This window comes from Macrobrachium nipponense, chromosome 20 (assembly GCF_015104395.2).
Source record: "Macrobrachium nipponense isolate FS-2020 chromosome 20, ASM1510439v2, whole genome shotgun sequence".
NCBI lineage: Eukaryota > Metazoa > Arthropoda > Malacostraca > Decapoda > Palaemonidae > Macrobrachium > Macrobrachium nipponense.
This window is the reverse complement of record NC_061089.1, coordinates 26,383,422-26,409,382: the sequence shown is the minus strand read 5'-3', so window position 1 is coordinate 26,409,382 and position 25,961 is coordinate 26,383,422. Positions and strand designations below refer to the sequence as shown.

At 38.2% G+C, this 25,961-nt stretch overlaps 1 protein-coding gene across 4 annotated transcripts in view; it reads left to right on the top strand.

Moving 5' to 3' along the window:
- LOC135223713 (myocardin-related transcription factor B-like) overlaps window positions 1-25,961 on the top strand; it is a 161,907-nt gene that overhangs the window by 43,030 nt on the left and 92,916 nt on the right. The window contains exon 1 of one of the 4 annotated variants that reach the window (XM_064262462.1): window positions 4,551-4,605. The exons of 1 other annotated variant lie outside the window; for it this stretch is intronic. In XM_064262462.1, the coding sequence (XP_064118532.1) occupies window positions 4,566-4,605 (40 nt within the window). In that variant the 5' untranslated portion in view covers window positions 4,551-4,565. Of the gene's footprint in view, window positions 1-4,550; window positions 4,606-8,236; window positions 8,739-25,961 lie in introns of those variants that run through there. 2 more of the 4 variants (XM_064262480.1, XM_064262453.1) reach the window with 2 other exon arrangements.

Below are 25,961 nucleotides of genomic sequence, written 5' to 3'. Positions count from 1 at the left end.
AATGATGTTGATATGATGATTTGGGTCAAAACTCAGGGTAGAGAGTAGATAACTTAGTCAAGTGGAGTGATTGTAAAAGCAATATGATGAATTAAGGAATTGGGCTATTGAAGTTCCAAGATACTGCCATAAGGATCATCAGATCAGTACCTATCTTTTGAAGCGGAAGAGGGCCGGCCATATTAAGGTGCTAGTTAGATGACATCAGGAAAAGTTTTTAACGGGTTGGGATTACGATTAGTGAAAACTTTATCTTTTGTTATCTTTGTAGTTTTTTAGATATATACTGGAGAGGTTACAGTGTTTCCTTTATCATGTGTCCTTTCAGCACTACATTCCATCATGGTATCATTAGCCATTATCTTCTCAGCATCGTCACTCAAAACACTTACCCAACTTTTCAAGTGTTCATTTTGGTAGGTCACCGTTAGTTATTTTTTATCTTTTTTTTATTTTATTATGTTTATTTTTGATGACGTGACAAGGTTATCGAGCTCCTCGCATATCAAACCTTCAGAGGTCGTCTGTATGATCTTCCCACACATTTATTTTGTTTTTGTGTTTATTTTCGTTATCCCTCTTCTATGGAATTTTCCAGCATTCATTCAATTATCTCCGATACCTGGCGGTTGTGATTGCATGAGATGTTGATGCAACCAAAGCCTGTGGTTTGTTCCTGTGATAAACAGTGCCTGGGGTTTTTATTATATGACCCTCTACCTTTCCTCATAATACCTATGTTAATCTGCTTCCTTGTGCTTTAAAATCTTTATCCTGTTCTACTGTACTTAGAAACATCATCATTGTCTGATCTCTTATGCTGTGAACGAATTAAGGGTTTTTACTGCCAGCAGACTTATAAACTGCAGTAGGAGATGCGAACGTGAGAATGACTCATTTGAGACGTCTGTACATGTATTTATTTGTATATATACCTATATACACATGCATACATACGTTATAGTATATACACATGTATTTATGTATGATATATGTACGTATATTTTTTTAGTTTTATATTATGTTTGTCAAAGTGTTAGCGAGTTTTAACAAACGGTGTTAAAACCTACGGAAGTTGTAATCATTTTTCATTTACCTGTTTCTGTAATAAAATTTGGCACATTATTTATTTATTTATTTATTTATTTATTTATTTATTTATTTGTTTGTTTGTTTGTTTGTTTGTTTATTTATTTATTTATTTATTTATTTATTTATTTATTATTCATAATTTTTAAGGACTAAAATATTAAGAGGAAATAATTTTACGAATAATAGTGCTGAATTTTATTTGTGTAAGATGGATTTAGTTCAGTCTTCTGCAAACTCAAAAACCATCGGAAGATTGGCAATCCGATTGTAATCTTTGCATAGAATAGTTAGGCTATCACATAAACATAGTTTCCACCTGCAGTTGAAAATGTTGTATAGAAATGAAAATTATTTTGCGTGAAAAATTTCTGAGAAATTCCCTTTACATCGTAAGAAATATTGTATATACTGTATTTAGTCATCTTCATGGACAATGTACAAAAAAGCACATTCAGTTTTATGTAATCCAAATTGGGCATCAGGAACATGATCGTCAGTGGAAGACTGTGTAGCCTCAAAGACCGAATGAGCATCTTTTGAGTTGTCATTACTGTTAGATAATGGATTAGTATTATTCAGGGAATAGTGGATGGATAATAGATGTAAATAGTATTGCAGGTATATAGATATAGGTAATAATTGAGGGAAAGCAGTAGTTGATAATAGATAAATAGTAGGATCACTACATCCAAAGATGGAAGATTTTGACTATCCACTGATGGTAAGGATGAGTGATTTTTGTTTGATGGTTTTCAGTTCATTCTGATTTCCCTCGTTAAAGTGTTTGCTTCACAGTAGGTTGCGGAAAATTTCCCTCTGTACAGCTGGGAGCAAATGAGTGACCACATGATGAACTTGGTCTGTTTATCACGGTATACCTTTGCGTGACTCGTCAAGCCAAAGTTAAACATTGACTTCGACTGTCAAAGGTTTCCTCTGATCAGAAATGGGTATTGACCGGATTCGTCAGGTGTCCTTTCCTGCGGTTGTTCCTCTCCTGTAGAGGCCACCGAAGAGGGTTATTTAGTTCTTTGTGGTGTGCAGGAATTTATCAGTGAATTGGTACAGAACGATGCTGGTTATTGTAAGTAAAGTCAAAAGAATTAAGATGTCTGTTGATGCAGAGGCTTATAATGAAAAGGTTTAGTTCAGTTTTCACGTAGTATTTTAACGAAATGATTGAGTTTCTGAAGGTATTTGGTATTTTTTTATTACCTTTATATCGCAACTTTATCAAGAATTTTAAATGTAATTCCCTTTGGTATAGATAGTAATATTTTGCGATGCTTTTAGTTCATATTATAAATACTTCTAAATATATTTAGAAATTTGTTTGCTATTGATTGTGTATCCTCTAATGGCTGACGTATGTTGATCACAGTGACGATAATACTAATGCATTACGCATATATTAATAATAATGATGATAACGAAATTCATATTTATTTTATTGAATGGTTTGAAGGGGGGAAGGGGTTATAACATGACTATCGACGTTTCCGTATTTCCTGACGTTATATAACGCCTTATCCCCCATGGCAATGAGTGGGAGCCGTCTGGGGCAGGTAAAGTGGGGGTTTCCTCAACGCAGACGGCGGGGCGACATAGTGCCCTACCTGGCACTCGCCGATGATCTATCCTTGGTGCCATTCATTATGGCGTCCCAGGTTATCATGACGACAGCCTCCGATATGTCCTATTAGCGAGCTAAACGTGTTATTAATTTTCCGTTTTGGATCTTCCTTCTTCTTTCACAAAAGGCAGCAGAGTTCAGTCCTAACCTCCCTCCCCTGTCCGTCTAAGAACACTAATGATAATGTGTGTATGTGTGTGTGTGTGTGTGTGTGAGAGAGAGAGAGAGAGAGAGAGAGAGAGAGAGAGAGAGAGAGAGAGAGAGAGAGAGAGAGAGAGAGAGAGAGAGAGAGAGGCAAAAATCAAGATAAATATTAGGAACTCATTGGACTGATGATTCGTCGAGTTATGTTTGATTTCGAATTAGCCTACCGAGCACATTTTATATAAAAAGAATGATACTACTGCCAGTGTACGAGTCAAGGAAATTTGGCGCGGTGTACCTTCAATATAACTACCCCAGTCGTAAGGTTGTAATCCCGACTGTCAAGAGACGCCGAGGTCTGCTTGCTTAGTGAATGAGGGGTTTGAATTACAGGTTAAGTGTATGCTTTACATTTTGCCTTCGTTATTATTGTTTCCCTCTTAATTGTGTTTTTTTTTTCCATACCTTTGTTTTGGTTTCCCGTATAGGCTTCACTTTCAGAAACCTTGTACGAGGTTTTAGGGATATTGCGTGGTGAAGGAATTATTATAATTTTTATGTGAACTATGTATCATGATGATCCGATTCAGGGGACTTAGAAAAGTTGGAAAATATGCTGTGATGATGATGATGGTTTTTTATCAACTTGCCTGGAATGTCACCTTCAGGTTTGGAAAAGGTCAAAATGTAATAATTATTTAGTACATTCTATATGCAATTGTAAATACAACTGTAGTTTGTATATGGAAGTTTGCGAGTTAATTATTATTTCTTGACGTCTTTCCGAGTCCACAATATTTATGTTATGAGTTAACGTTTCCGCTCAGTGTCAGATGTGATCTTTTTGCATTATGGCTGATGCAAAGGTCAAGGGTTTTTGCGATTTTGTTGTGGCGCTGCAGTGATTATTTGAAGCTTAAATGTTTTCATCAGAATCGGGCAAAATACTTAGTAAATATTATTCCAGATATTAACATTATTATTGTCTTGATTATCACCAGTTTCGTCGACTGTTTCATCATCGTCCTTAACATTGTATTAGTAACGTACGAGCACCTTCATCCGATCATAGTTGCAAGTTTCTCTTCGTTTCGTATTTTATTCGCGAAGGTTACTCCTATAGATCCCATGCTCGAGTAGATTTTAACTTGCTCTAAAACAACATCAAATTTTACGAGAACGGACGTTTATGCCGAGCAACTTTTTTCCCAAATATGTATTCATTTCATGTTTTGCTTATGTTTTCCTTCGTGTCTATTGCAACTGAAGTGCATTGGCTAAATCAGAAGTTGACTAAATATTAAAAGTACCAGTGAGTCCCGTACTGTCAAAGTTGATATTGTAAGAGTGGGTTTGGACGGAAAGTTTCGACCGAAGGGTCGTACGTGCCATCCAAACGCTATGAGCAATGTACGTTAATTCTGCATTTATATAAGGGCGTGTTATTGTGTAGAGATCATCGGGATCTTGTGATAGAGTGTGTGTGTTTTATGCCGGAGAAATCACAGAAACATATTTACGAAGGTAGTTACGCTTTATGTCACCTTTAATCGGAAGTTGTGTCATCATGTGAAATGTTATAGCCATCGTGAAAAGCAGTAAGTTGGTCAGTTGATATATATTAACTGCCTACGCAACTGGTCGTGAAAAGAAAACGAAGTATTCCGAAAACTACATGAGATTAGATGAAACGAACATGGAAATAGAACCTTCTGCTGCGGTGCTTGATTTGGATGGTAAATATAACTGTTTTCATTAGTTTGCTTCATTTTTGCGTGTTCTCTCTCTCTCTCTCTCTCTCTCTCTCTCTCTCTCTCTCTCTCTCTCTCTCTCTCTTTGTTAGTGCCTATGTTATTAGGCTTGCTAATGCACTGTAGTATTTTTTAAACTCTCCCGTAATTGTGAATACGTGTTTGTTAGTTTTTGGGCATGCGAATGTATTTTAGTAGTTTAGTTAGTTTTTGGGCATGCGAATGTATTTTAGTAGTTTAATTACACTTTGTAATAGGGTATATATTTACATGTAATAGGGTATATATTATATGTGTGTGTTTTAAAAACGTTTATCAGATCTACCTGTCTACATCTGCTTTAACATTCAACCAGAAATTAGAAACAATAGACAACTTATTAATTTTGCCCATTGCAAATGTCGTGTTTTCCAAATCACAGAATTTTTTTTATCGGAAACATTGTCGAATGTTGTATGATCACGTGCTTCAGGCTTCTCCTTAGTGGCAAAGTTGTATGTCTTTCTTTTTTGTCTGGACAGAACCCCATTAATAGCGGAAGATAAATAGGAACTAAATTTTGAAAGTTAAAATCGGGTCATTAATTGATTTTCTGAATTTACCATATAGTACTGTATAGGTTTGCCTGTATACTTCCCTTTATAGTAATACATCTAGGAATGGTAGACATATTTTTTTTTATTACTGAAGTGGTTTTAGTGAAAGGACTGGCTTACTCAGTGAAACAATCTGCAGTAGTGAGACAGACATGATCCACACGTCTGAACTATCGAGACGAATGTCCTTTATCTTTAAAAAAAATCCATGCATAGTTCAGATGGTAACGGGTTACATTGCCATCACGGAACAAGTTATTTCTCCAGGTCCTGTGGTTATGATAGTTTTCTATTTTCGAACAGAATTAGGGTCCTTAAATTTTATGCCTCCATTGATTGCAATAGTTCGTATAATGAAGTGTCTTCAGGATGCAGGTCAAATGATTGCTTTGGCTCCAGAGGAAAATGCACATAAGGGCCATTTCATCTTCTAAGGTAGCCATCCCCAACCGGGGTTCCATGAACGATCGCCAGGGGTCCCGTGAGAATTCATGTTTTATTTAGTTATTATTTTTTTATTTATATGTTGTTGTTTTTTATTCGTTAAACATGCCATAAGAAATCGTAAGCCTGTAATTTTTTTTCATATTGTAATAGATCATGCTAGATTTTGTTTCCTCCCTTTTACTAGAGGTAAGCATTACAAATTTTTATGCTTACTTATATATATATATATGATATATATATATATGTGTGTGTGTGTGTGAGAGAGAGAGCGAGAGAGAGAGAGAGGAGAGAGAGAGAGAAAGAGAGAGAGGGGGGGGGGGTGCCGGGGTGTTGGCGCCAGGAGTGTAGAGTCTTTAGGGATGAGATTATAGTCCCCATGCCCCTTTCTTGACTCCAGTTTACTTTGGCACCAGGGTCAACTGGAGTGGACCTTCATCGAACTCTGACCTTACGCATGCGAGACCATTGCTTTTCCGCAGTATGTGTGTGTGTGTGTGTGTGTGTGTGTGTGTGTGTGTGTGCGCGCTGCACACGCATGAATAATGTGATTGAGGTTATAGTCAGCACTCGGAAGCATACATTTCTCCTCAATTACTACATAGGTAATGGTGTTGCCTACTCGGTGGGAATTAGAGTGACCTCAGCCGGTAAAAATGACCATCTTCTGTGATTGAGTGTTATCTTGTCTTTTCCCGTTGCTTCTCTGTTGATATGATTTCGTCCGGGGAAAGATTCATTCTATTGAGTTTTGTTCTTTCATTTGACATTCTTGCCAGATTTGAATACTCGCCAAAATTTCAGAAATTCACGAGATTTCAAGTTGGTTTCAGTCACACCATGCAGGATCCAGCCTGGCGAATTGTCCGTGAGATAAGGCCTCTCTCTCTCTCTCTCTCTCTCTCTCTCTCTCTCTCTCTCTCTCTCTCCTCTGGCTCAGTGGTACTTCTCTCGGCTCCCAACCAAGAAATCTCTTTTGATCCGAGGGGGGGGGGGGGGGGGGGGGGGGGGTGGCGAGGAAAGGAACGGCGTGGGCACCTCTTCTTAAAAATCATGTATGCCTCTGTTGATTCAAGGTGTCGGAATGGCAGTCGGCCTTTTTGGATCGCAGCCGGGTTAAAGGGAGGGGTAACCTATGTGACTGGTCAGTACTCTCTCTCTCTCTCTCTCTCTCTCTCTCTCTCTCTCTCATCGAATAGTGTGAAAGTATTGAAATCAACTGCTAATCACAACTGTCGTTCCCCATAAGATGCAGTACACAAAGCAAAGCTGAGATACAATTATGATGGAGGGAATGGCGTGACAAAATGACATAGAATAGATATCTGTCTAGAGAATTATCCAAAAGGTGCGGTTGGAAGCACCAAAGGGGGTCTTTAAAAATGACAGTCTCATGAGGTAGCTCTGGAGAGAGAGAGAGAGAGAGAGAGAGAGAGAGAGAGAGAGAGAGAGAGGGCATGTGTTTTGGCTAAATGCCCAAGGGCCGAGAGGGGGAGGGAGAGGAAAAGAGAGTGAGAGTGTCGCAGTTAATGAGTGAGTGAGTGAAGGGGTCTTTTGGCCCCCACGATTTTCGGCACAGTTCCGGCTTGGCCCTGACGTGCTGAGGGCCTTCGAGGTGTGTGTGCGTGTTTGTGTGAGTGCGCGCGCGCGCTTCCCCTCCCGCTGGCCTATTCTCTTTTAAGGGACCAAAAACACTTTTTTTCTTCTTAAAAATTTACGTAGTGTCCTTCCAACGCTCGTTCCCGTTCCTGCCAGCCAGCCAGCCGCCCACACGCCTCCACACAAACACCCACAGATTCCGCCTCACCAGCCTCTAGCTGACGACGACGACGCCCACACATCGTACGCCCTCCGCTCGTACGTGGCCGTGGAAGATGTAGTAATAGCAACAGCAGTCATAGTTGTAGTGGTCTGATTAGTAGTGCCGGGTGACCCTGTGAAGCTGCTGGAGTCCACGCCGTCCTAGGGTCATTCCAGCGAGGGAAGGAATCGTCGGGAGATCAATCAAGGAAGTGCCTTCACCAGCTCAATTGAAAGTGTCTCCTGGGTTAGTTGGAAGAAGCTCAAAGGCGAAAACTTTATTGTTAAGCGTTTTCACTGCCGGGTAGTGGAGTCCTGAACGAGCTGTCTGACCAGCTGAGAAGGTCATGTGGAAGAAAACTGAAGCGTGACCTTCCCTCTGCATGGACAAGTTAGCCTAATTATGATTCATCTCTAGATTAAGATTGCTATATATATGATGATTGATGGGCTGAAGTGAGACGGAATGATTAAACAACCGACGTGGCAATGGTGAGATTGCCTTCCCTGAAGAGACCTGAAACAAGTTGCAAGTGTCTTAGGATGAGGAAAGAACTTGTGTCGGTGGATGTCCGGTGTGGCATCTTCTAAAGAATCCTTCAGAGCGAGTCTCCATGAGTGAAGGCAGGGCAGTGCTTTCTGCCTGGCCCATCCCGCTGCAACGAACTCGGACGACAAGGGTAACCAAACTGCAGGCGACAACAGGTTGTGCCGTCGGCGTTTGCGACCGTCGTAGCTGTGGAGGGCCAGGGCTGTGGGATTGGAGGTGGGGGTGGAGGGCGGAAGGGGTGGAGGAGGAGGGGGTCAGCAGTTGTAGTCTTGTTGAGGGAAGTGATGTCGATGATGATGATGATGATGATGATGCTCGTGCTGGTGGTATTCGTAGTTGTTTAATAACAACAGCAACAACAACTCTTGCGAGACACAAACGAGGGGAGAAAGCAGTGTTGTATTCGGTGCCTCAGGCAGAATTGAGGAGAGAGTTGTGTCTGAAGACTCGAGTTCGTAATTAAGTAAGGAAGTCATTAGGGAAGATGATGGTTATGAAGAGCCAGTTGATGATGACGGTCACGTTGCTGGGTATTGTTGTTGCGGAGGCATTGGTGGTGATGACATGAAGTTATTGGTGGTGAGCGGCCAGGATGCCGGTCAGCTGCACCATGCTCGACACCCCGGACACGCCACTGCCACCACCGACCCCCCAATTACAACAACAACCACAACAACAACCACAACAGCAGCCATCAGGAAATACCACACACTGCAGCAACTGCACAGGTATTCAGCTCGATGCCAGTTTCTGTTGTACATATTTTTCAAATTCAATTGTACCCCTTTTCTCCTCTGAAGGAATTTTCTGGTTGTTGTAGGGGGGATGGGAGATGGGAGGGGGGTTGTGTGAGGTTACTTGCCCTGTACACCAGAGGCACAATGAATTTTCAAGGACCCCGGGGCTAAGTTGGTTCTCTCCTGGTGAGATCGACCAGAAAAAGTATGAAGGCTTAATTGTGTATATATATATATATATATATAGATATATATATCTATATATTATATATATATATAATAGATATATATATATATACATATAATATATATATATATATATATATATGCACGTTACACTCTCGAATTGATATAAGCATGTACTCATACTGTGACATTTTTTAAGAAGCTGAATTAGTTTCAGAAATCTTCTCTGGTAAGTTGTTGAATTTGTAAAAGTAAACGAGTCCATTTATTTTAAAGAGTTGAGCTACTGATATCCCACGACATTGTGCAATCTTAATGCTGATTACATCATGTATTGTGCAGAAATGGCTATTCTCTCATTTCCAATGTAGCCGCTTACTCCCCCCCCCCTCCCCCTGAAGATTAGAAATGTACCACGGGGGTTACATGGGAACCCCTATCTTAGTGGTTTTGATGTGAATATCATCTCATCTCGTTGTAAAGAAAGTCGAGTTAATGTTTTAGTTCCGAAATTTGTTTGTGTGCCCTTTGCTCACGTAAAGATCCATGTGTGTTGTCGTACGGATATTTGATTTCTGGATATATGATCATGGTCATGATACTCTATAGGCTAATGCCGTTCGTGAGATGCATTTTGACTTTTTCAAATAGTGGTTGTCATATTGGTTATCGAAATTAAGCGAGAAAACAATTTATTTGTGTGTGTGTGTGTGTGTCTGTGTATGGACTACGAACCAAAAGTTACAAACGCTCCTGTAATTAGTAATGTAATTGTGTTATCACCTCTTGTAAAAAAAAATGAGTTTTTGTACTTTAAATGTCTAACATTGCTTCCAGGGTAACGCATGAAGTTATTGCTAGGTGTCAAAATAGTATAACTTTGAACGTAACTTTTTTTTAACATCTTTGATTTGTAATTCAACCTTGACGTAAAGGTTTTTCTTCGAAAGTAATAATTGCAGCGGTTTTTAAAAATGGCCGAAAAATAGGATTTTGAGTAATTCGTTGGAAGTTTGATTTGCACATGATGTAAAACTGCATCAAGCTTAGAAAAAATTAACGCTAGGAGGACATTTTCTAACATGACTAGAAATGGAAGATGTGTGTGTGTGTGTGTGTGTGTGTGTAGTTCCGGTAGTTTTTAGTGTAACTCGTTTTCTGGTATTTTCGATGCCTGACTGCATTTCATGGAAACACACGCACAAGTGGATTCTCATTTACTTTATCCGCAATTCTCATTCATCGACTGGCACGTGTTTACATACATTCACACATATTCTACAGAGAAGACTGTGTATATTTAGAATACACATGAGGATGGGTATATCGAATATACACGAAAGCGCTAGTTTTGCTCCACCAGATATACAATTGTTTATCGGGCATTTTATCCTTAAGTGTGTGATAAATGATAAACTTCATTTTTATTGATAAACGCTATCACGGGTTTGTTAGTCACTGATAAGAGAGAGTTATAAGATTTCAAGCTTGTGGAAAGGTACCGTTTTATATGAAATATTTTCTCAAGTCAACTTATCGATGAGAGTGATTGCACTTAAATGTATTGCGTCTTTTTAAATTTAGAAAAAGAATCGAAATCTGGTCGGATGGAAGGAAGGGTGATATCGGAGCACAAGCTGCGGTGGGGATCATAATACATTATACAATCATTCTGGAGTAGTATGTGTACAAATATTTTGTTTTGTAATTCAGCTCATGGTGTATTATCAAGTTAGTAATCCACTGTTTACTTGCTGCATTTTGTTTTATATTTATCATACTTTCTTAGCTAATGTTTCCTTCTTGCTCATTTTCTGCGTGTGATGGTTTAAAATTTATTTATATATTTATTTATTTATTTATTCTTTTTTTATTAGTCCCATAGCGAAATAGTCATTGGGGAGTATAGTTTTCCCTTTGATTGTTTGACTACCAGTATGTTTGTGTGCGTGACCCATAGGAGGTTAGTGCCGTTGGTGTACCCCACGGGGTGCGCTGTAGGCAGTAATAAAGGTTCTTTGCCACATTCCTTCGACCCCCATTGCAACCCTTTTTCATTCCTTGTACTGTACATCCATTCATATTATCTTTCTTCCATGTCGCTTTCCACTCTCTCTTAACAATTATTTCTTAGTGCACTGCAAAGTTTTCCTCCTGTTACACTTCTCAGAGCTACCTACTCTCAATTTCCTTTTTAGCGCCGAATGACCCTATAGGTCCCAGTGCTTGGCGTTTGGCCTAAACTCTATATTCAATTTAGTATGTCTGCAAGCCTTCAGTCAGTATTTCAGTCACGCTTACTTGATTTGTTTGTGTGGGCTTTTCGTTTCATGGTATATTAGTGTTCCAAGATGGCGTCATGGGACAGCATATGTAGCGTCGTTTACCTCAACTGTATATACTACATACTACCGTGGCTTTCTTGTGGTAGCTGCGCGTCTTTCAGATGTAGTTTTTATTGATTATTTGTGAATTGGACCCCTAACGTTAAGACACTTCATGTGACACGGGCCATACTGAAGTCCCGATTTTTTTTTTTATCTCCGGGGATGGTCTCTCCTTGATTCTTTTATACGTCTAGACTGTCTAGTGCTATGGTTAGCAGAAACAACACCTGGAGTTTAAATTTCTCCAGCTTTTTTTGTTCGTTATTATGACTTATGTCACTTTACGAGGATGTCGGAGAAATGCCTCGTACAGTAATAACATGTTCATTTTGTGGTTGTTATGGATATTATAATTTCTGCGTGCGAGTTGTCTTTTATATTTGCCTATGTATTTTATTTCGAGGTTCACCTCGCTACAGAGAACTGCAACTTCAATTTGGGTAGCTGCTTGTTTCACGTGCATTTACGTTTTTGTTGATTGGTACTACTGCAATAAAAAAAAAATTTTTTTTCTCGATATCCCACATAGCAGGTGAGTCAAGACATTCCGTTGTGACAGGTGTTCCCCGAAACCTGGTTCCCTCGCCTTAATGACCTATTTTGTCGTTCCAGAAGTTTGAATATCAAAACATTTCATACTTTAATGATTATGTTGTTAAGTTAGCATGTGTGAAATTTCCTATAGTTCTGTACCAGTCAGAACATATCTTTTTCTGTGGCCACAGCAAACAGTTGAACATAAATGCCCTCTTGTCAAAACTTGATGAGGTGTCAGAAATGAAAACTTGACGTGTTTTTGTTAAAGGTGAGAGAAAGGTTAACACTACTCGGGTGCGTCCACACTGTAGAGAAACGTATGATCAACGCGAGGCCGTATATTACGACCAGGTTGAAAAGAAGTCAAAGACCTTATAAGGAGTGCACATCTTATAGGCGAATGTTCGATAATCGCATGACGCTCTGGATAGGATTAGCAATACGTTGTTAATTTGATTAAACCTGTTTGAGATGTCTGCGCGATACGTAACAGACGTGTATTTTGGCGATATTTGCTGCAGTGTGGACGCACCCCAACATTTGAGCGTTGCTGACTTTTTTAGAGGGAAGGATATTGAGATTTCTTTGTGAAAATTCACCAGATCGATTACAAATGTAATACACACACACTCACACAAACGCGCGCTCGCGCGCGCGCACACACACAGACACACACACACACACACATATATATATATATATATATATATATATATATATATATATATATATATATATATATATATATTGTGGTTGTGCACGCTCGCTTGTGTGTTTGTATGAATGTATTTATAATTACATTTACGTTTAATAAGTATATGATTTCAATCACTTGCAATATAATCCGCAATGACCTATTCTGTTAATGTTAGTTATTCATAGGGTGGTCTCGTTCCCTCACCGGTAACTCAACTTTGCTCAGAAAATGTCACTGCCATGTACATAGTCTAGTACAATATAAGCTTCACTCACGAAAAGTACTAATTGTTTCTCAGCATCATGATTCTTGATGCCTTCGACATCCCATCTCTATCGATGTCATACAAATGTGTATTTCTTCAGGCTTTGTAGTGACAAGGGTATCCAAAAATGATTAAAAAATTCAAGAAGTTAAGAGGGCATTGTGGCAATTACAATTGTATATGTACCTGGTAAAAGAAAGTGACTAGTAGATTCTACATATATATATATATATACTATATATATATATATATATATATATTATATATATATATATATATATACAACAACTTGTAAGATTTTCGCTCCTGGTAAGCTTAAGTTTAATAATGAAAAGGACAGCAAGAAGTCTGGAGGTACCATTTGCTTCTATTTATTTTACACCTACGTTTCGGGAATCCCTTTTCCATTTTCCTATTTCAGGGCTATGAATAGAATTCATTTTTTACAATATTAAAAACTATACTAAATAAGCTAATAATTGTAAGACAATAGTTTTTCTTTTAGCTTAATGACAAAACCATATTTCTTATAATTATTAGCTTATTGTAGCATAGTTGTGAATATTGTAAAAATTAATTCTATTTATAGCCCTGAAGATGGGAAAGGGTTCCCGAAACGTAGGTGCAATAAAAAGAAAAAAGAAAAATGATCTCCGGTCATCTCGCTGTCCTCTTTCCTATATAATATTATATATATATATATATATATATATATAAGATATATATATATATATATATATATATATTTATATATATATATATATATATATTTATATATATATATATATATATATATATATATAATATATATATATATATTGTGTGTGTCTGTGCATGTACGCGCGCACTTGTATGTATGTAAACATACTTACACCTAATGTGTTTTCGGTCCCTTGAGCTAGCTGTTAGGACATTGGCCGACCTGGTGGTTTGCAAGAACCATATATCATTGATGCTTCTGGCAAGGATCCAGAGTAATGCCACGAGACACTTTCTCTCTCTTTCTCTCTGTAGCGTGTGTATAAATGTATGTATGTATGTATTAGCAAGATACCGGGAATTCTGTGTCTACTTTCGGTCAGGGTATCTTCTTGTTCGTTCATCAAAGCTTTTTGAATATTGACGAAGTGTTTGTATTGCTGGAAGACTGACTCATAATGAATGCCAAACAATTTTTAATGGTTTGATTTATTCACAGTCGTAACGGTTGTTCGTGTTTTCCCAGTCTTTCCATCGGTATTATCAACGTTCGACATGTTTCGGAGATAGAATCGACGGCAGTTCGTGGGGGGTTGCTACAGAATGTGAGTCTTCCAGTTATCAGCAGTTATTATTACGTGATGAAATTCATGTTTTTTTTTTTCCTTCAGAGTCGCTACGATCCTCAGTTGATTAATTCAGGGTACATTTTTCAGTTTTTAAATTGCAAGCTCATAGGATTTTGAATGGATTATTTTCATCTGCCATGCTCACGCAGGAATCGAATTGTTTTTGAGGGTGGCGGGGTCCTCACATTTAAATGTAGCATTTTAGAAGATTGTGGCAGAGGGCGTGGGAAAGGCCAGTTCAAGACGGAAAAGAACGAAGAAACATATTGTTCAATATGTTTTGTAGGTATAACATGGTAGGAAGAGAGAATAAAGTTAGTGGTTGGTAGGATAAAGGGCAATGGGTACCTATAGCAAAGGAAAAATATATTACGTACTTGGAGTAAGACAGAAGAGATGATTATGTATCAGTCCACCAAAGGACGAATGAGGTAGGCCAGAAGAAAGTAAGTGAGCAAAAGAGGAAATTGGAAAAGTATAGGCAACATTTTGCCATTGTTTTGGAGAGTAAAGCTGTAGAGAAATAATAATAAACATATAGATCTTTGAATAAAAGATGCACGTGGAGAGATGCTCCTTGAAAAGAATCAAGTTATTTATCGATGGAGTGAGTACATTGTTGAGCTGTTGAACATAGAAGATAGATTAGATGTAGATATCAGTGGTGCATTTTTGAAGGCATAAATATCAATTTGAAGATTGCTTTTGGGAATTCAACGTTGAAGAACAGGAAGGTGCTGTTAGGTAACAGGATTTAAAGGAAGATACTACATTCTGTAGTGATACTGTAACAGAGCAGCTGACCATTTTGTCAAGAGATACATCAGGATGAAGGAAAAGCTGGTGATGAATGATCGGAGGAATGACTAATCTTTTGTATATATAACGGGAACGATGATAAAGGGATGATGATGTGTGTTTTTGTGGGTGTAGAAATGCATTGCATTTGAAAAAGTTACATTTTTACTTCTTCAAGTAGACGATCTTGTCGTCAGAAGATGCCTGCATGTCAGATTTGTGTTGCGGTACTTTTACATTAGAGGCATTTTTACGATTTCATCCTTGCTGACGCTTCAGCCTGTCTCATCCTTCTCTCTCTCTCTCTCTCTCTCTCTCTCTCTCTCTCTCTCTCTCTCTCTCTCTCTCTCTCTCTCTCTCTCTCCAGCATTCAACCTCTCTTTTCCTCCGTAAACCGTCATAGACTCCTCCTGCTACCCCTCTCTTCTTATCGCTCTTCATTCATAAAAGTATTGGCGATGACTACCCGTTATGATGAGCAATTTGGCAGGTCACCGTCGACGTCATCACAATATTCTTACTTGCATATGCTCTCTCTCTCTCTCTCTCTCTCCTCTCTCTCTCTCTCTCTCTCTCTCTCTCTCTCTCTCTTCACAGAAATATATATGAGACGTGGTTCCCCTACGTCAGGTTGGCTAATCGACAGGTTCGTGACGTCAGATTTCGTACCTTTCACGGTCTGCTTGAATTGATTTTTGTTCATACAGAGGGGAGAGAAGCTTAATTTTTACAAGTATAGAAGAAGTTTTGTAACACATTATGACATAAAAATGCCATTTATACTCTGTCACTGTCACCCACGAACATAATTTTTTGGATAGTGAACGACTGCTGTAAGTTTAGTAGCGTAGCGCGCGGTATACATATAGCTCACAGCAAGTTTCCTCCAATTAGTATTTGTATATTGTTTTCTCTCTAATCACTTCGCACATAACTCCCGTAAGGGGGTAGCGGTTATTGTAGGCATTACTAAGGGACAAACAGCTCCCCTTGTATCCCTAGCTACATCCACCTTTTAGCCTTTTTCTTTACCCCCAGTCCCGCTTCCTTATTTCAGTCTTGCTGTCCGACACTTCTAATGCCGTTATTTCCTAATTGCAGCTATTGGTTTTTCTCTTGAGCCCTATACTTCATTTCCTTTATTTTTGGGGGCTCTTTTTATCTTGATCAACCGATACAAGTCCCTCTCTTCACTGTGTTGAGCGCTGAATAACCGAAAGGGCCCCAGTGCTTGGCTTAACAGACTAAATTTCTTCAACCAAATGAAAGCAACTCCATACATCATAACGAAAACACTTCGCTCATTTTCGTGTCGCCTATTTTTACACAAAACCAGTCACTTTTCCGTCTACCTAATCTTGCACAAGCTTTACTGTCATCAGTAGAAATTGATTGTTCTTGTCCTCAATTTAGCCTTTATTATTTTTTCATTCTTTCGTAGGGTTTTCTTAGTCCACTTATATACCATGAAAAACTCTTGAGTCGCTACTAATTTTCTCAATAAAGCCATGCTGTTATGCATGTCACTTGACGAAAATCCATCGTCTATCCATATGAGCAAGAACAGGAATTAATCACCCGCTCCTTTGGCCTACCACCTTTGGAAAATTATTATTCACTGTGGTAGAGCTTCCTTGTGGATGGGAGCTTTCTCATCTCCAAAATTTATGAAAATCAAGTACTCCAGAAATCGTTTGAGGTAACTGTAAGGCTTACGATCCGTTTGTCCATTTGTATGTCTGTGCGTAACTGTAACGTGAGGCTGTGTTTTGTGATCTTGAATAATCAGTTGATGTGTGTATGCGTGCTCTCGCAATCCCTTGCTTTTTAAGGCTACCCATAATTGTAATGAGACGATTAATAACAGTGTTAAGGAACACGTATTATCAGATCTTTTACTGGGCAATACGCCTTACATGGATGAAGATGACTCAGATTTACTTCCTTTTACTGTACCTCATTTCATATTCTTTCTTCATCTTACTTTCCACGCTCTCCTAATACTTGATTCATTGTGCAACTGCGAGGTTTCCCTCCTGTTACACCTTTCAAGCCTTTTTATTGTCAATTTCCATTTCAGCGCTGAATGACCTCAGGTCCCAGTGCTTGGCCTTTGGCCTAAATTCTATTCAACTCGACTCGACTCAGATTTACTGAATGAGCCCTGTGCTGATAAAAGCTGCAGTAAGGTATGGGTGAATGCATTTGGTTTTGAACTCATGAATACTTCACATCGTGTGTGTGTGTGTGTGTGTGTGTGTGTGTGTGTGTTTTTTTTTTTTTTTTTTTTTTTTTCATTCTTTCGATGTGACATGATTGTTTATCATCACATTAACAGCTGGTCTTACTTCGTACCCTAAGAATTTGTGCCTGCGTCTACTTATTGTTGTTTGCTAGCATGAGTGTTTTCAATTGGGATTTTTTTTTTTTTTTTTATTCTCCCGCTCGGCAGCAGACGTGTGAAACTTGTATGAATGGGAGCGCGCGTGAAAGTTGGTGCTTGTGGGTTAGTTTAGATTAAGCTGGATTATGCCAGCACGGAGCCCTTATACAAGGCGTCCCGTGAATGTGTTCTGGCGTGAAAGGGATTAGGAGGCCTGATGTGGACCTCTTGGCTCTACAGGCCAACGGAGACGAGCTAGTGCATTTGCACGGCGTGAGTCACTACACCAGAATGTTTTATTCTCCTTCAATCCGCTCCCGCGGCCTCTGCCAAAGTATAAATCCTTCGACTATTTTATATTTATTTTAGGCGCCTTTCACGATAGCGCAGAAACAGCCCAGATGAGTTTTCTATTTTGATTCGGTTATGGACTGTTGAGGAATGATGCTGTTGCCGGTTTTCTGAGTGGCGTTTGGAACCGAGGATTACACGAGTCTGATGACTGATTGATTAGGGTAAACTGGCGTAGCACCGACTATGGTCGACGCTTTGGAATTAGTAGACAAATATATGTTAATGTGCAGCGAATGCCATGTACTTTTCAACATTTTCTCAATTTGAATTATTTATAAAATGTGATCATAAAATGTTAAGATGGTTTGTCGATCATTATATGCTACAACTTGTTTAAGGTAGTTTGCAGACAAAGTATTTCCATAAACGCGCGTTAAATACCTGGTAAATATCTTTTGCTCTGCCATTTTTCATCAAAAAGGTATTTTGAAGATGGAACGGAATCCTAAAATGTTAGTTAATCAGTAAATATTTTATGCCATCCAACATTTCTTGTCTTGAGAGGCACTTGTGCCGTCACGTACTCACTTCCTTGCTGGTGGTTGCACAATGCACGGAGGATGTGGCGAATGCAGTTGCACGGATTGCACTTGGGATCAGATCCTGATCCTCCACACATTTTTGCTCCTTAGCGAATTTTGCATTGAATTCAGTAACATGTGCGACCAGGGCTAATTGAAATGGAGGAATATATATATATATATATAGATATATATATATATATATAGTATATATATATATCTATATATATATATATAATATATATATATAAGAGAGTATATATATATATATATATAGAGAGAGAGAGAGAGAGAGAGAGAGAGAGAGAGAGAGAGAGAGAGAGAGAGAGATAAAATTTTTACTCTTGTCAGGATTGACGCGTTTCCCATTTGGCTTTAAAAAGTAAGTTTATTACTATTTTATCTCGCCTCTGTTATTAGATGTCTTCAAAATTTATGCTTGGTAAATAGCATAATCAGAAATATGAATGGTGGTAATGATGTGCATGATGTAACTAGGTTGATTGAAATCAAAATAATTCGTTTACTTGAATGTAAATATAAGACTTTCTCTCTCTCTCTCTCTCTCTCTCTCTCTCTCTCTCTCTCTCTCTCTCTCTCTCTCTAAGTATCAACTCCTTTTACATTGTCGCAGCCATTGCAACCTTGACCGTCCAAATGCTTCCTTTCCATAAGAAAGTTATGTAATATTGCTACACGACAAGGAAAGGCTTGTAGGAAATCATTGGTTTCTCTCGCTCTCTTCATTTAGATATATAATTCTTTGTTTGTATCTGTGCCAAAGCTACGTAGGTTGGTGGGTCGCTCTCGTGCTACCGTCCACCAGTCCACCTAGCTGTGAGTGGGTACCATTATCTGCTGAGGTAACGAAAAAAGGCTGTGGGGGTAGCAGCCTCACCCCTAAATTCAGGATGAGAGTTCAGAAACCCCCCCCCTCTCTCTCTCTCTCTCTCTCTCTCTCTCTCTCTCTCTCTCTCTCTCTCATAAATTGACATTCTGGTGAGTTACATGAGCTCCCATCGGGTGTGAGTTGACCCTAAACAATTGAGTTGTATCTTGTGAAGCTTCGTTTCAGAAAATCTGGAAAAGTGTCTATATAACCTGTGTGGTCAGCCTTTGGCTGGGCCATAGCGTTTGTACATTTCCATCCGAAATTTCGTGTTGGAGTTCGCTTGCTCGAGTGTACATTAATGTCAGTTTTGTTCTGTTTAGTATAGTTTGTATTCTTTCATTGGTTTGTTTGGCTCTACGTACTTTGTTAGGTATTTTAATCGTGATGTGAAGATTATTTCTTCATTTATCGTCGTTTGACATTAAAAACGCTTTAAATTTGTGTCATATCTTTTTATTTTTCATTTTTGTTCTATCTTCCCTTTGCCATATTTATTCATAACTTGGTTTTGCTGTGGGTTTATGTTCGTCATATTTGATCAGTAGTTTTCGCATAAACAAATAACCAGTAGTAGTGTCCATTGAAAGAACGACATGAAAATATTTTTGTTATTATGATAGGACTTGTTTTTAATTATTTAAAGTGATGGAACGGCGTGACTTCATAATCTTCATGACGTCTACCCTTGTTGGTTTGCCAGACTTGGCTATGTTCATTTCCCCTCTCAAAGCATCATTGGAAGCTCGTTAAAAACCTCATTAAGGATTCAAGTTTAGTTATGTGTCAGAATCTTTTTATAGAAAAACCTATAGCTCCTTAAGCCTCATTGTGGAATTCTATCCTTTTTTTAATGAACATGTGGCCCCTTGGAATGTTTATTTATTTATTTAGAGAGAGAGAACTATTTATTTCTTGATGTAAATATCGCCTGTACTTTTGTGGTTAAACTGTTTACTAGAATAAGTTTGGATGTTCATGTTTTCCTTAGTATGGATTGAGAGTGACTTAACATTTATTTTTGTAGGAAGTGAATTGCCAGTTGTATTATCGTGTTAAGCTTGTAAGAGGTCCTGGTTTTCTTCTCTTTAGCAAATAAATTATCAATTACATTACAAAGGTATTCTTTTAAGAATAATGCTGATTGAAAATATAAGCATTTTATTGGACGGGTGTCCTTAAAATTAAACGATTTTCTTCTTTATCATCTTCAATAGTAGATGAAAAGGATTTATTTTACGGATGTTTTTGTGGCCATTTGACATGAACTATAAATCCTCACCATCTTGTTAGTTTGATGATTCTACAGAAATTTGCTTTGTTGAAGAATAAACGATTCCCATGTACGATATAGTCGGGTCTAGGGGACCCCGCAATATCTGTCGTAGGACTCCATTATCCATGTGGTCATTTTCTCCCGAGTGTTAATCGTCTACTGGTCGGAGTTTGTACTGAAGAGTCTCTCTCTCTCTCTCTCTCTCTCTCTCTCTCTCTCTCTCTCTCTCTCTCAAACAACTGTTACAGTCTCTGGTGGGAAGGTGGGGTGGAGGAGAGAGTTGTATGTTTCGAGTCTGAAAGGTGGGTACGAGGTTCCATTGGGGATGTATTGGTGGGTATTGAGATGGGGGGTATGCGGTGGCCTTCCTTCAAGTCTTACACGTGCCAGACATCGCCCCCTCCCCCCCTCGTTTGCCCCATTCCGTGTCCACTCTCCCTCTTTGCACTACTACTGGCACCAGTGCCAACAATCATGCTGCTACTGCCCTCAGTGAGTGCCAAAGGCCCTGCTGAGGAAAGATTCATCACTGTATGTAAGGGTCGTTTAAGAAGGCTGTGGATGGAGGTTGACTTCTTCTCAATAGTGAAGGCAGGAGACCGTCATTTTAGCGGCTGTATCGTGCGACCCCCCCCCCCCCCCCCCCCCCCCCCCCCCGTCTCTCTCTCTCTCTCTCTCTCTCTCATCTCTCTCTCTCTCTCTCTCTCTCTCTCATAGTGTCATGTCTTCATGGCACCGAGGTCTTTGGTCAGTACCTTTTCAGTTTAACCGATTTTATTTGTATTTGTTTACTAGAAATATATATATATTATATTTGTATATATATATTATATATATAGATATTATATATATATATATATATTGTGTATAGAAATATTTGGGAAACCTTTGAAAGCTCTCTCTCTCTCTCTCTCTCTCTCTCTCTCTCTCTCTCTCTCTCTCTCTCTATATATATATATATATATATATATATATATATATATAGAGAGAGAGAGAGAGAGAGAGGTTCCCTCCCATGGATATTAGAGAGAACTTTTTTTGGTGGAAAAACACATCACGATGTGCTTGTCGGCGGTGAATGGCGGTCAAATGTTTGTTCCCGACTCCTCAAGTCGTTTGGTTATGTTGAACCCAGCCAACCCGAGCACCCCTCCCTAGCCTCTTGTCGGTGTGTGTGTGTGTGTGTGTGTCGCCTGGGTCAGGATGATTGATTATTTTTATTTACAAGGGTTTCTCTCAGACTTTACGAAGGATTGTTCGCTGTATGTAAAGGTTACTTCGATACTCGCATAGTTGTCAAGGTTTCATTTTCGTATATTAATGGTTATCTCTCTCCATTTTCTTATATTAATGGGTCTCTCTCTCTCTCTCTCTCTCTCTCTCTCTCTCTCTCTCTCTCTCTCTCTCTCTCTCTCTCAGTTTACCACTTTATTACTAATTTCTGAAAAACGTTGCAGTGGATTTTTCAAATGCTATTATTTTAAGACTGTTTTAGCCCTCAGTACTTGTGAAAGAAGGCTAAAGTTTTTTTTTGCACGCGTCTTTTATACAAAAATGATAAGTGGCTGATTAATTTTGAAATAGACGAAATAGGTTCTGAGCTTCGTGTTCGAGTTCTTTTAACATAGTAGTATGCTAACTTGTAACCTGTTAGAAGATAACTTATAGATAAGTGGATACCTTCTATGCATAACAATAATCGCAAGGTTATGACAGTATACCAAAATAATTATCGAAATATTATCCTCTGTTGTTGTCCTTCACGTCTAATATATTGTATTTTTTTTTTTTTTTTTTTTTTTACAATTTTTTTTCTTAGTCATCTATATTTAATTTTTGAGCTTTCCTTTTGGCCCTTTGGCGTGGAATACCAATGGCGCCAGTTAGACTACTGTGAATAGTAAGTCTATCAGTTTCTTACATGGTCCGCCAAGTGAATCCCGTCTTATTTGTCATCTATAAATTTATGGCTTTCTCAGAGTTTCTTTTTTCTTCAGGTTGTAATTGTTGTTGTATGAATGTCTCAAGTTCCTGCGTCTCGTTCTTCATAGTTCCTTGGCAAGTTATGGAATAAGGGAGGAGTCGTGTGCTGAACAGTTTTTTTTCTTTGTTTTTAGTTGTTATGCTTCAGTTTACGTTGAAAATCTTCCATATACTTAGGCTCATATGACTTTTAGACTGAAAAAGTATGATTAGGTTAGCTTTGTACCACCTACCTCTGTAAAATAAGAAAGACAAAACCTACTTCGTTTGCCAGAAAGTATTGCATGTCAATCGTGGAGTTGCTTTAGTGATTTTCAATCAGTTTAGTGGTGTTGCAGTAGACTTTAATATACACACATATATGTATATATATACATATACATATATACACACACACATATACATTCATACATACACGCATGCTTACATATCTGTGCACCTATTGCTATTGTAGTTCATCTCGGTGAAATACCCTCAGTTTAAATGACTAAGAGGAAGAAAACAAAATCCTGAGGCGACTCAGGATCCGTCACTTGGACATGAAAATACAAGAAGAATCTTAATTGCAACTTCGTTGGAGGCTTTTATCAATGAAAACCAGTTTTAATGTAGCGTGTTAGCAATGAATTGTATTACACATGGCATTGCCCCAAGCGGACCCACATTGCAATTTGCAAGATTTCTTGACGCTGAATCCTTGTTAAAGCCTCTGGCGATTACGAACACTTTAATTCTCATAAATAGTCGCATATGCGCTTGGCAAGCGGTTGATGGCGGTGGTTGCGAACCGTCGCCTCTGTTCCGTGTAAGGTTGTGGTGGTTCTCTTAAGAACATTTTTTCCCGAAAAAAATTTATGTCAGGTACATCCCCGATCTTTTGCAAGGTATTCAAAAGCCTTTTCATGATCTGTGTATGTTTGTAAAAAGTTATAGTATTGTGTGCTTTTTTTATTTATATTTTTTTAGAAGCCTCTTATTTGATAATTTACGAAATTCAGGTTACAATACATGGGATTTTTAAGTTTTTTTTTTTAGTGTCATGCATACATGGTCATGATGTTGCTAGGTAATGAGAATATATATAATATATATATATATATCTATATATATATATATATATATATAATATAAGTATTTGAAGATGTCTCCTCTTTTGATTTGTTTGTGAAAAGTTTCTACAGCATTTCTCTTTAAAGTTCACTAGTGTTCAGTAGTTCTTTTTTGTTATGCATTCTTAACCTTGAGCTGTGTTATGGATTCATAACCTTGAGCTATTGTGTTATGCATTCATAAGCTTGAGAGCTGTTGTGTTATGCGTTATTATTCTTGAGAGCTGTTGTGCTATGCATCCTAAACCTTGAGTGCTGTTCTGTAAATAACGACATCATTTGGAGACTGCGTCAAGATTTCATTTACGTCTGCTTCACAACCCTTCCATTTCAGAGTTGGTTACGCGCACTGCCAACAAATTGGAGGCAAAGTGCTTTGTTTATGTTAAATTCCTGAGACTCCTTCTCCCTTTTTTTGAAGCCCGTGAAGGAAGAATGACAGTCGTTTGAAGACGATAGTGCTTGCGGAGATTCACCTTGCCAATTATAGGACGCGACAAAACATTCGAGTTTAGTTTTGTCGTCTTGTTTTCCTGCGGCTGTTTATAATTGGCTCACCTCTCGCGTCACTTGTCTTCTTGGACAGATATGAAACGGGAATGTGAATTTACAAGTAAATCATACGTGTTTTTTGTTTCGTTTTTCCCTCACAACCACTGTCAGAAAAGTTGGGCTATCTTGATGTCCGAAAAATTTGTGCTATATTTAGATGTCCATTTATTTATTTATTTATTTATTTATTTATTTATTTATTTTAAAAACTGATCGTCGTGATGACAGGACATTTCCAAAGTCAGTGCCAACAAATGTTATTCAAGAATAAGTTGTATATTCTATTGAATGAATGAAGGAAGGAAGAGAATGTAAATATAACGTAAGTTATTAGTCAAGTAAGTGAATCGACATTTAAGGAATAAAGCACTTTTTCCTCATAAAGAATGAGCTTATTGAATTGTGATTCAAAGACTTAACACAAGATTCTTGTTATTATGAGTTTTATGCTCTGTGCAAGATGCTTCCACTCACGGTAAATTACCTCGTCATACAGGTAAGTTGCGTGTGTCCATGATTTCCCATCACGCTATAAAATACACACATAGTATGCCCTTGATGATGACTGTTCGGTTGTTCTTTCAAATTTGTAAATAATTGTTTGTAAAAAAAAAATATTTGACCTAAATCCAGTTTGAGCCTTAACCGCTGCAAAAAAATTCTCTCTCTCTCTCTCTCTCTCTCTCTCTCTCTCTCTCTCTCTCTCTCTCTCTCTCTCTCTCTCTCATAAATAGTTCTTTGAGGTGTAAAGGCAAAATAAAGGGGAAAATTTTTTTAATTTAATTATTGCTGGTTAAAAGATAATATTTGTATTTGTAGCCTTTGATCATATAATCTCATTTTAACTAATAAATTGTTACTTCCTCATAGGTGTTAGTTGATATAGAAATGGGTGCATCTTACGTTTTGGTGGTTCTACACGGTTCCGCCCCACATACATATATATATATATATATATATATATATATATATATATATATATATATATATATATATTTATATATATACACACATATATATACATACATACAAATACACACACACATACAGTCATTTGTCTTAGCTTCGTACTGAGTAGTTTGTTTTCGTATACCATATCATATTTGGTGCCAGGAATTTAAGAGACGAATAAGTGTGCAGTGTTTAATCACTATAAGTGCAGGCGCTTTGAAGTGTGTGCTGGTGCGATGCTTTCATTCTTTCCTCGGGTACATGAGGTGGACTTGATTTACTAAAGGAGAAGGCAGCTTATTTAATATTGTGAGGAGAAAATATCACCACCCTGAAAATAAGATATGAAGTCCCAGAAATTTTGACTTTGACGTCAGGTGTGTCTTCCCTTGTCCCAAATATACAGCCTGGTTGCTGTGTCCAACAATAGAGTAAGTTTTTATTGTTTCAAAGGAGTAGACCTGTGAAACAGTCACAGGGTTTAAACTTTCTCTGTTGGATGGACAGTTACGAACCTTCAAGAGATTTATCTTTGACAAGATTACATTTATCAATAAGTCTTACCTTTGAACTTGAAATAAAAATTCACTTCAAATTTAAACGGGTAAGAGCAACACTTATTTTACTGAAGAGTATATTTTACAAGTATGTGCAGAAAAATAATTGAGTTTATGTTAGGACAGACAACGGGAGATCGCTTTCAGTGGGGGCGTGCAGGGGCCTTAACTTCTGGTAACAGGTGGTACTTATTCTTATTCACCTCCGTAAGAGATATCAGTGCCTTGCGGAAGTGCAACAGTTACTGGTGCTTTTCAAGTTATCTTCCCTCTTGATGAGTTGCTGCTCCGCAACGGCCATGATGTTATTCTTAAATAAAGTACTTAAGGCAACATCGACTACACTGTTGGAAGTAGATCTTTCGGGGGGCCGGGCATGCCGGATTCTCGGACCGGCATGACAATGGCATTTTTATGGAACATACATTTTGCCGTTGTATA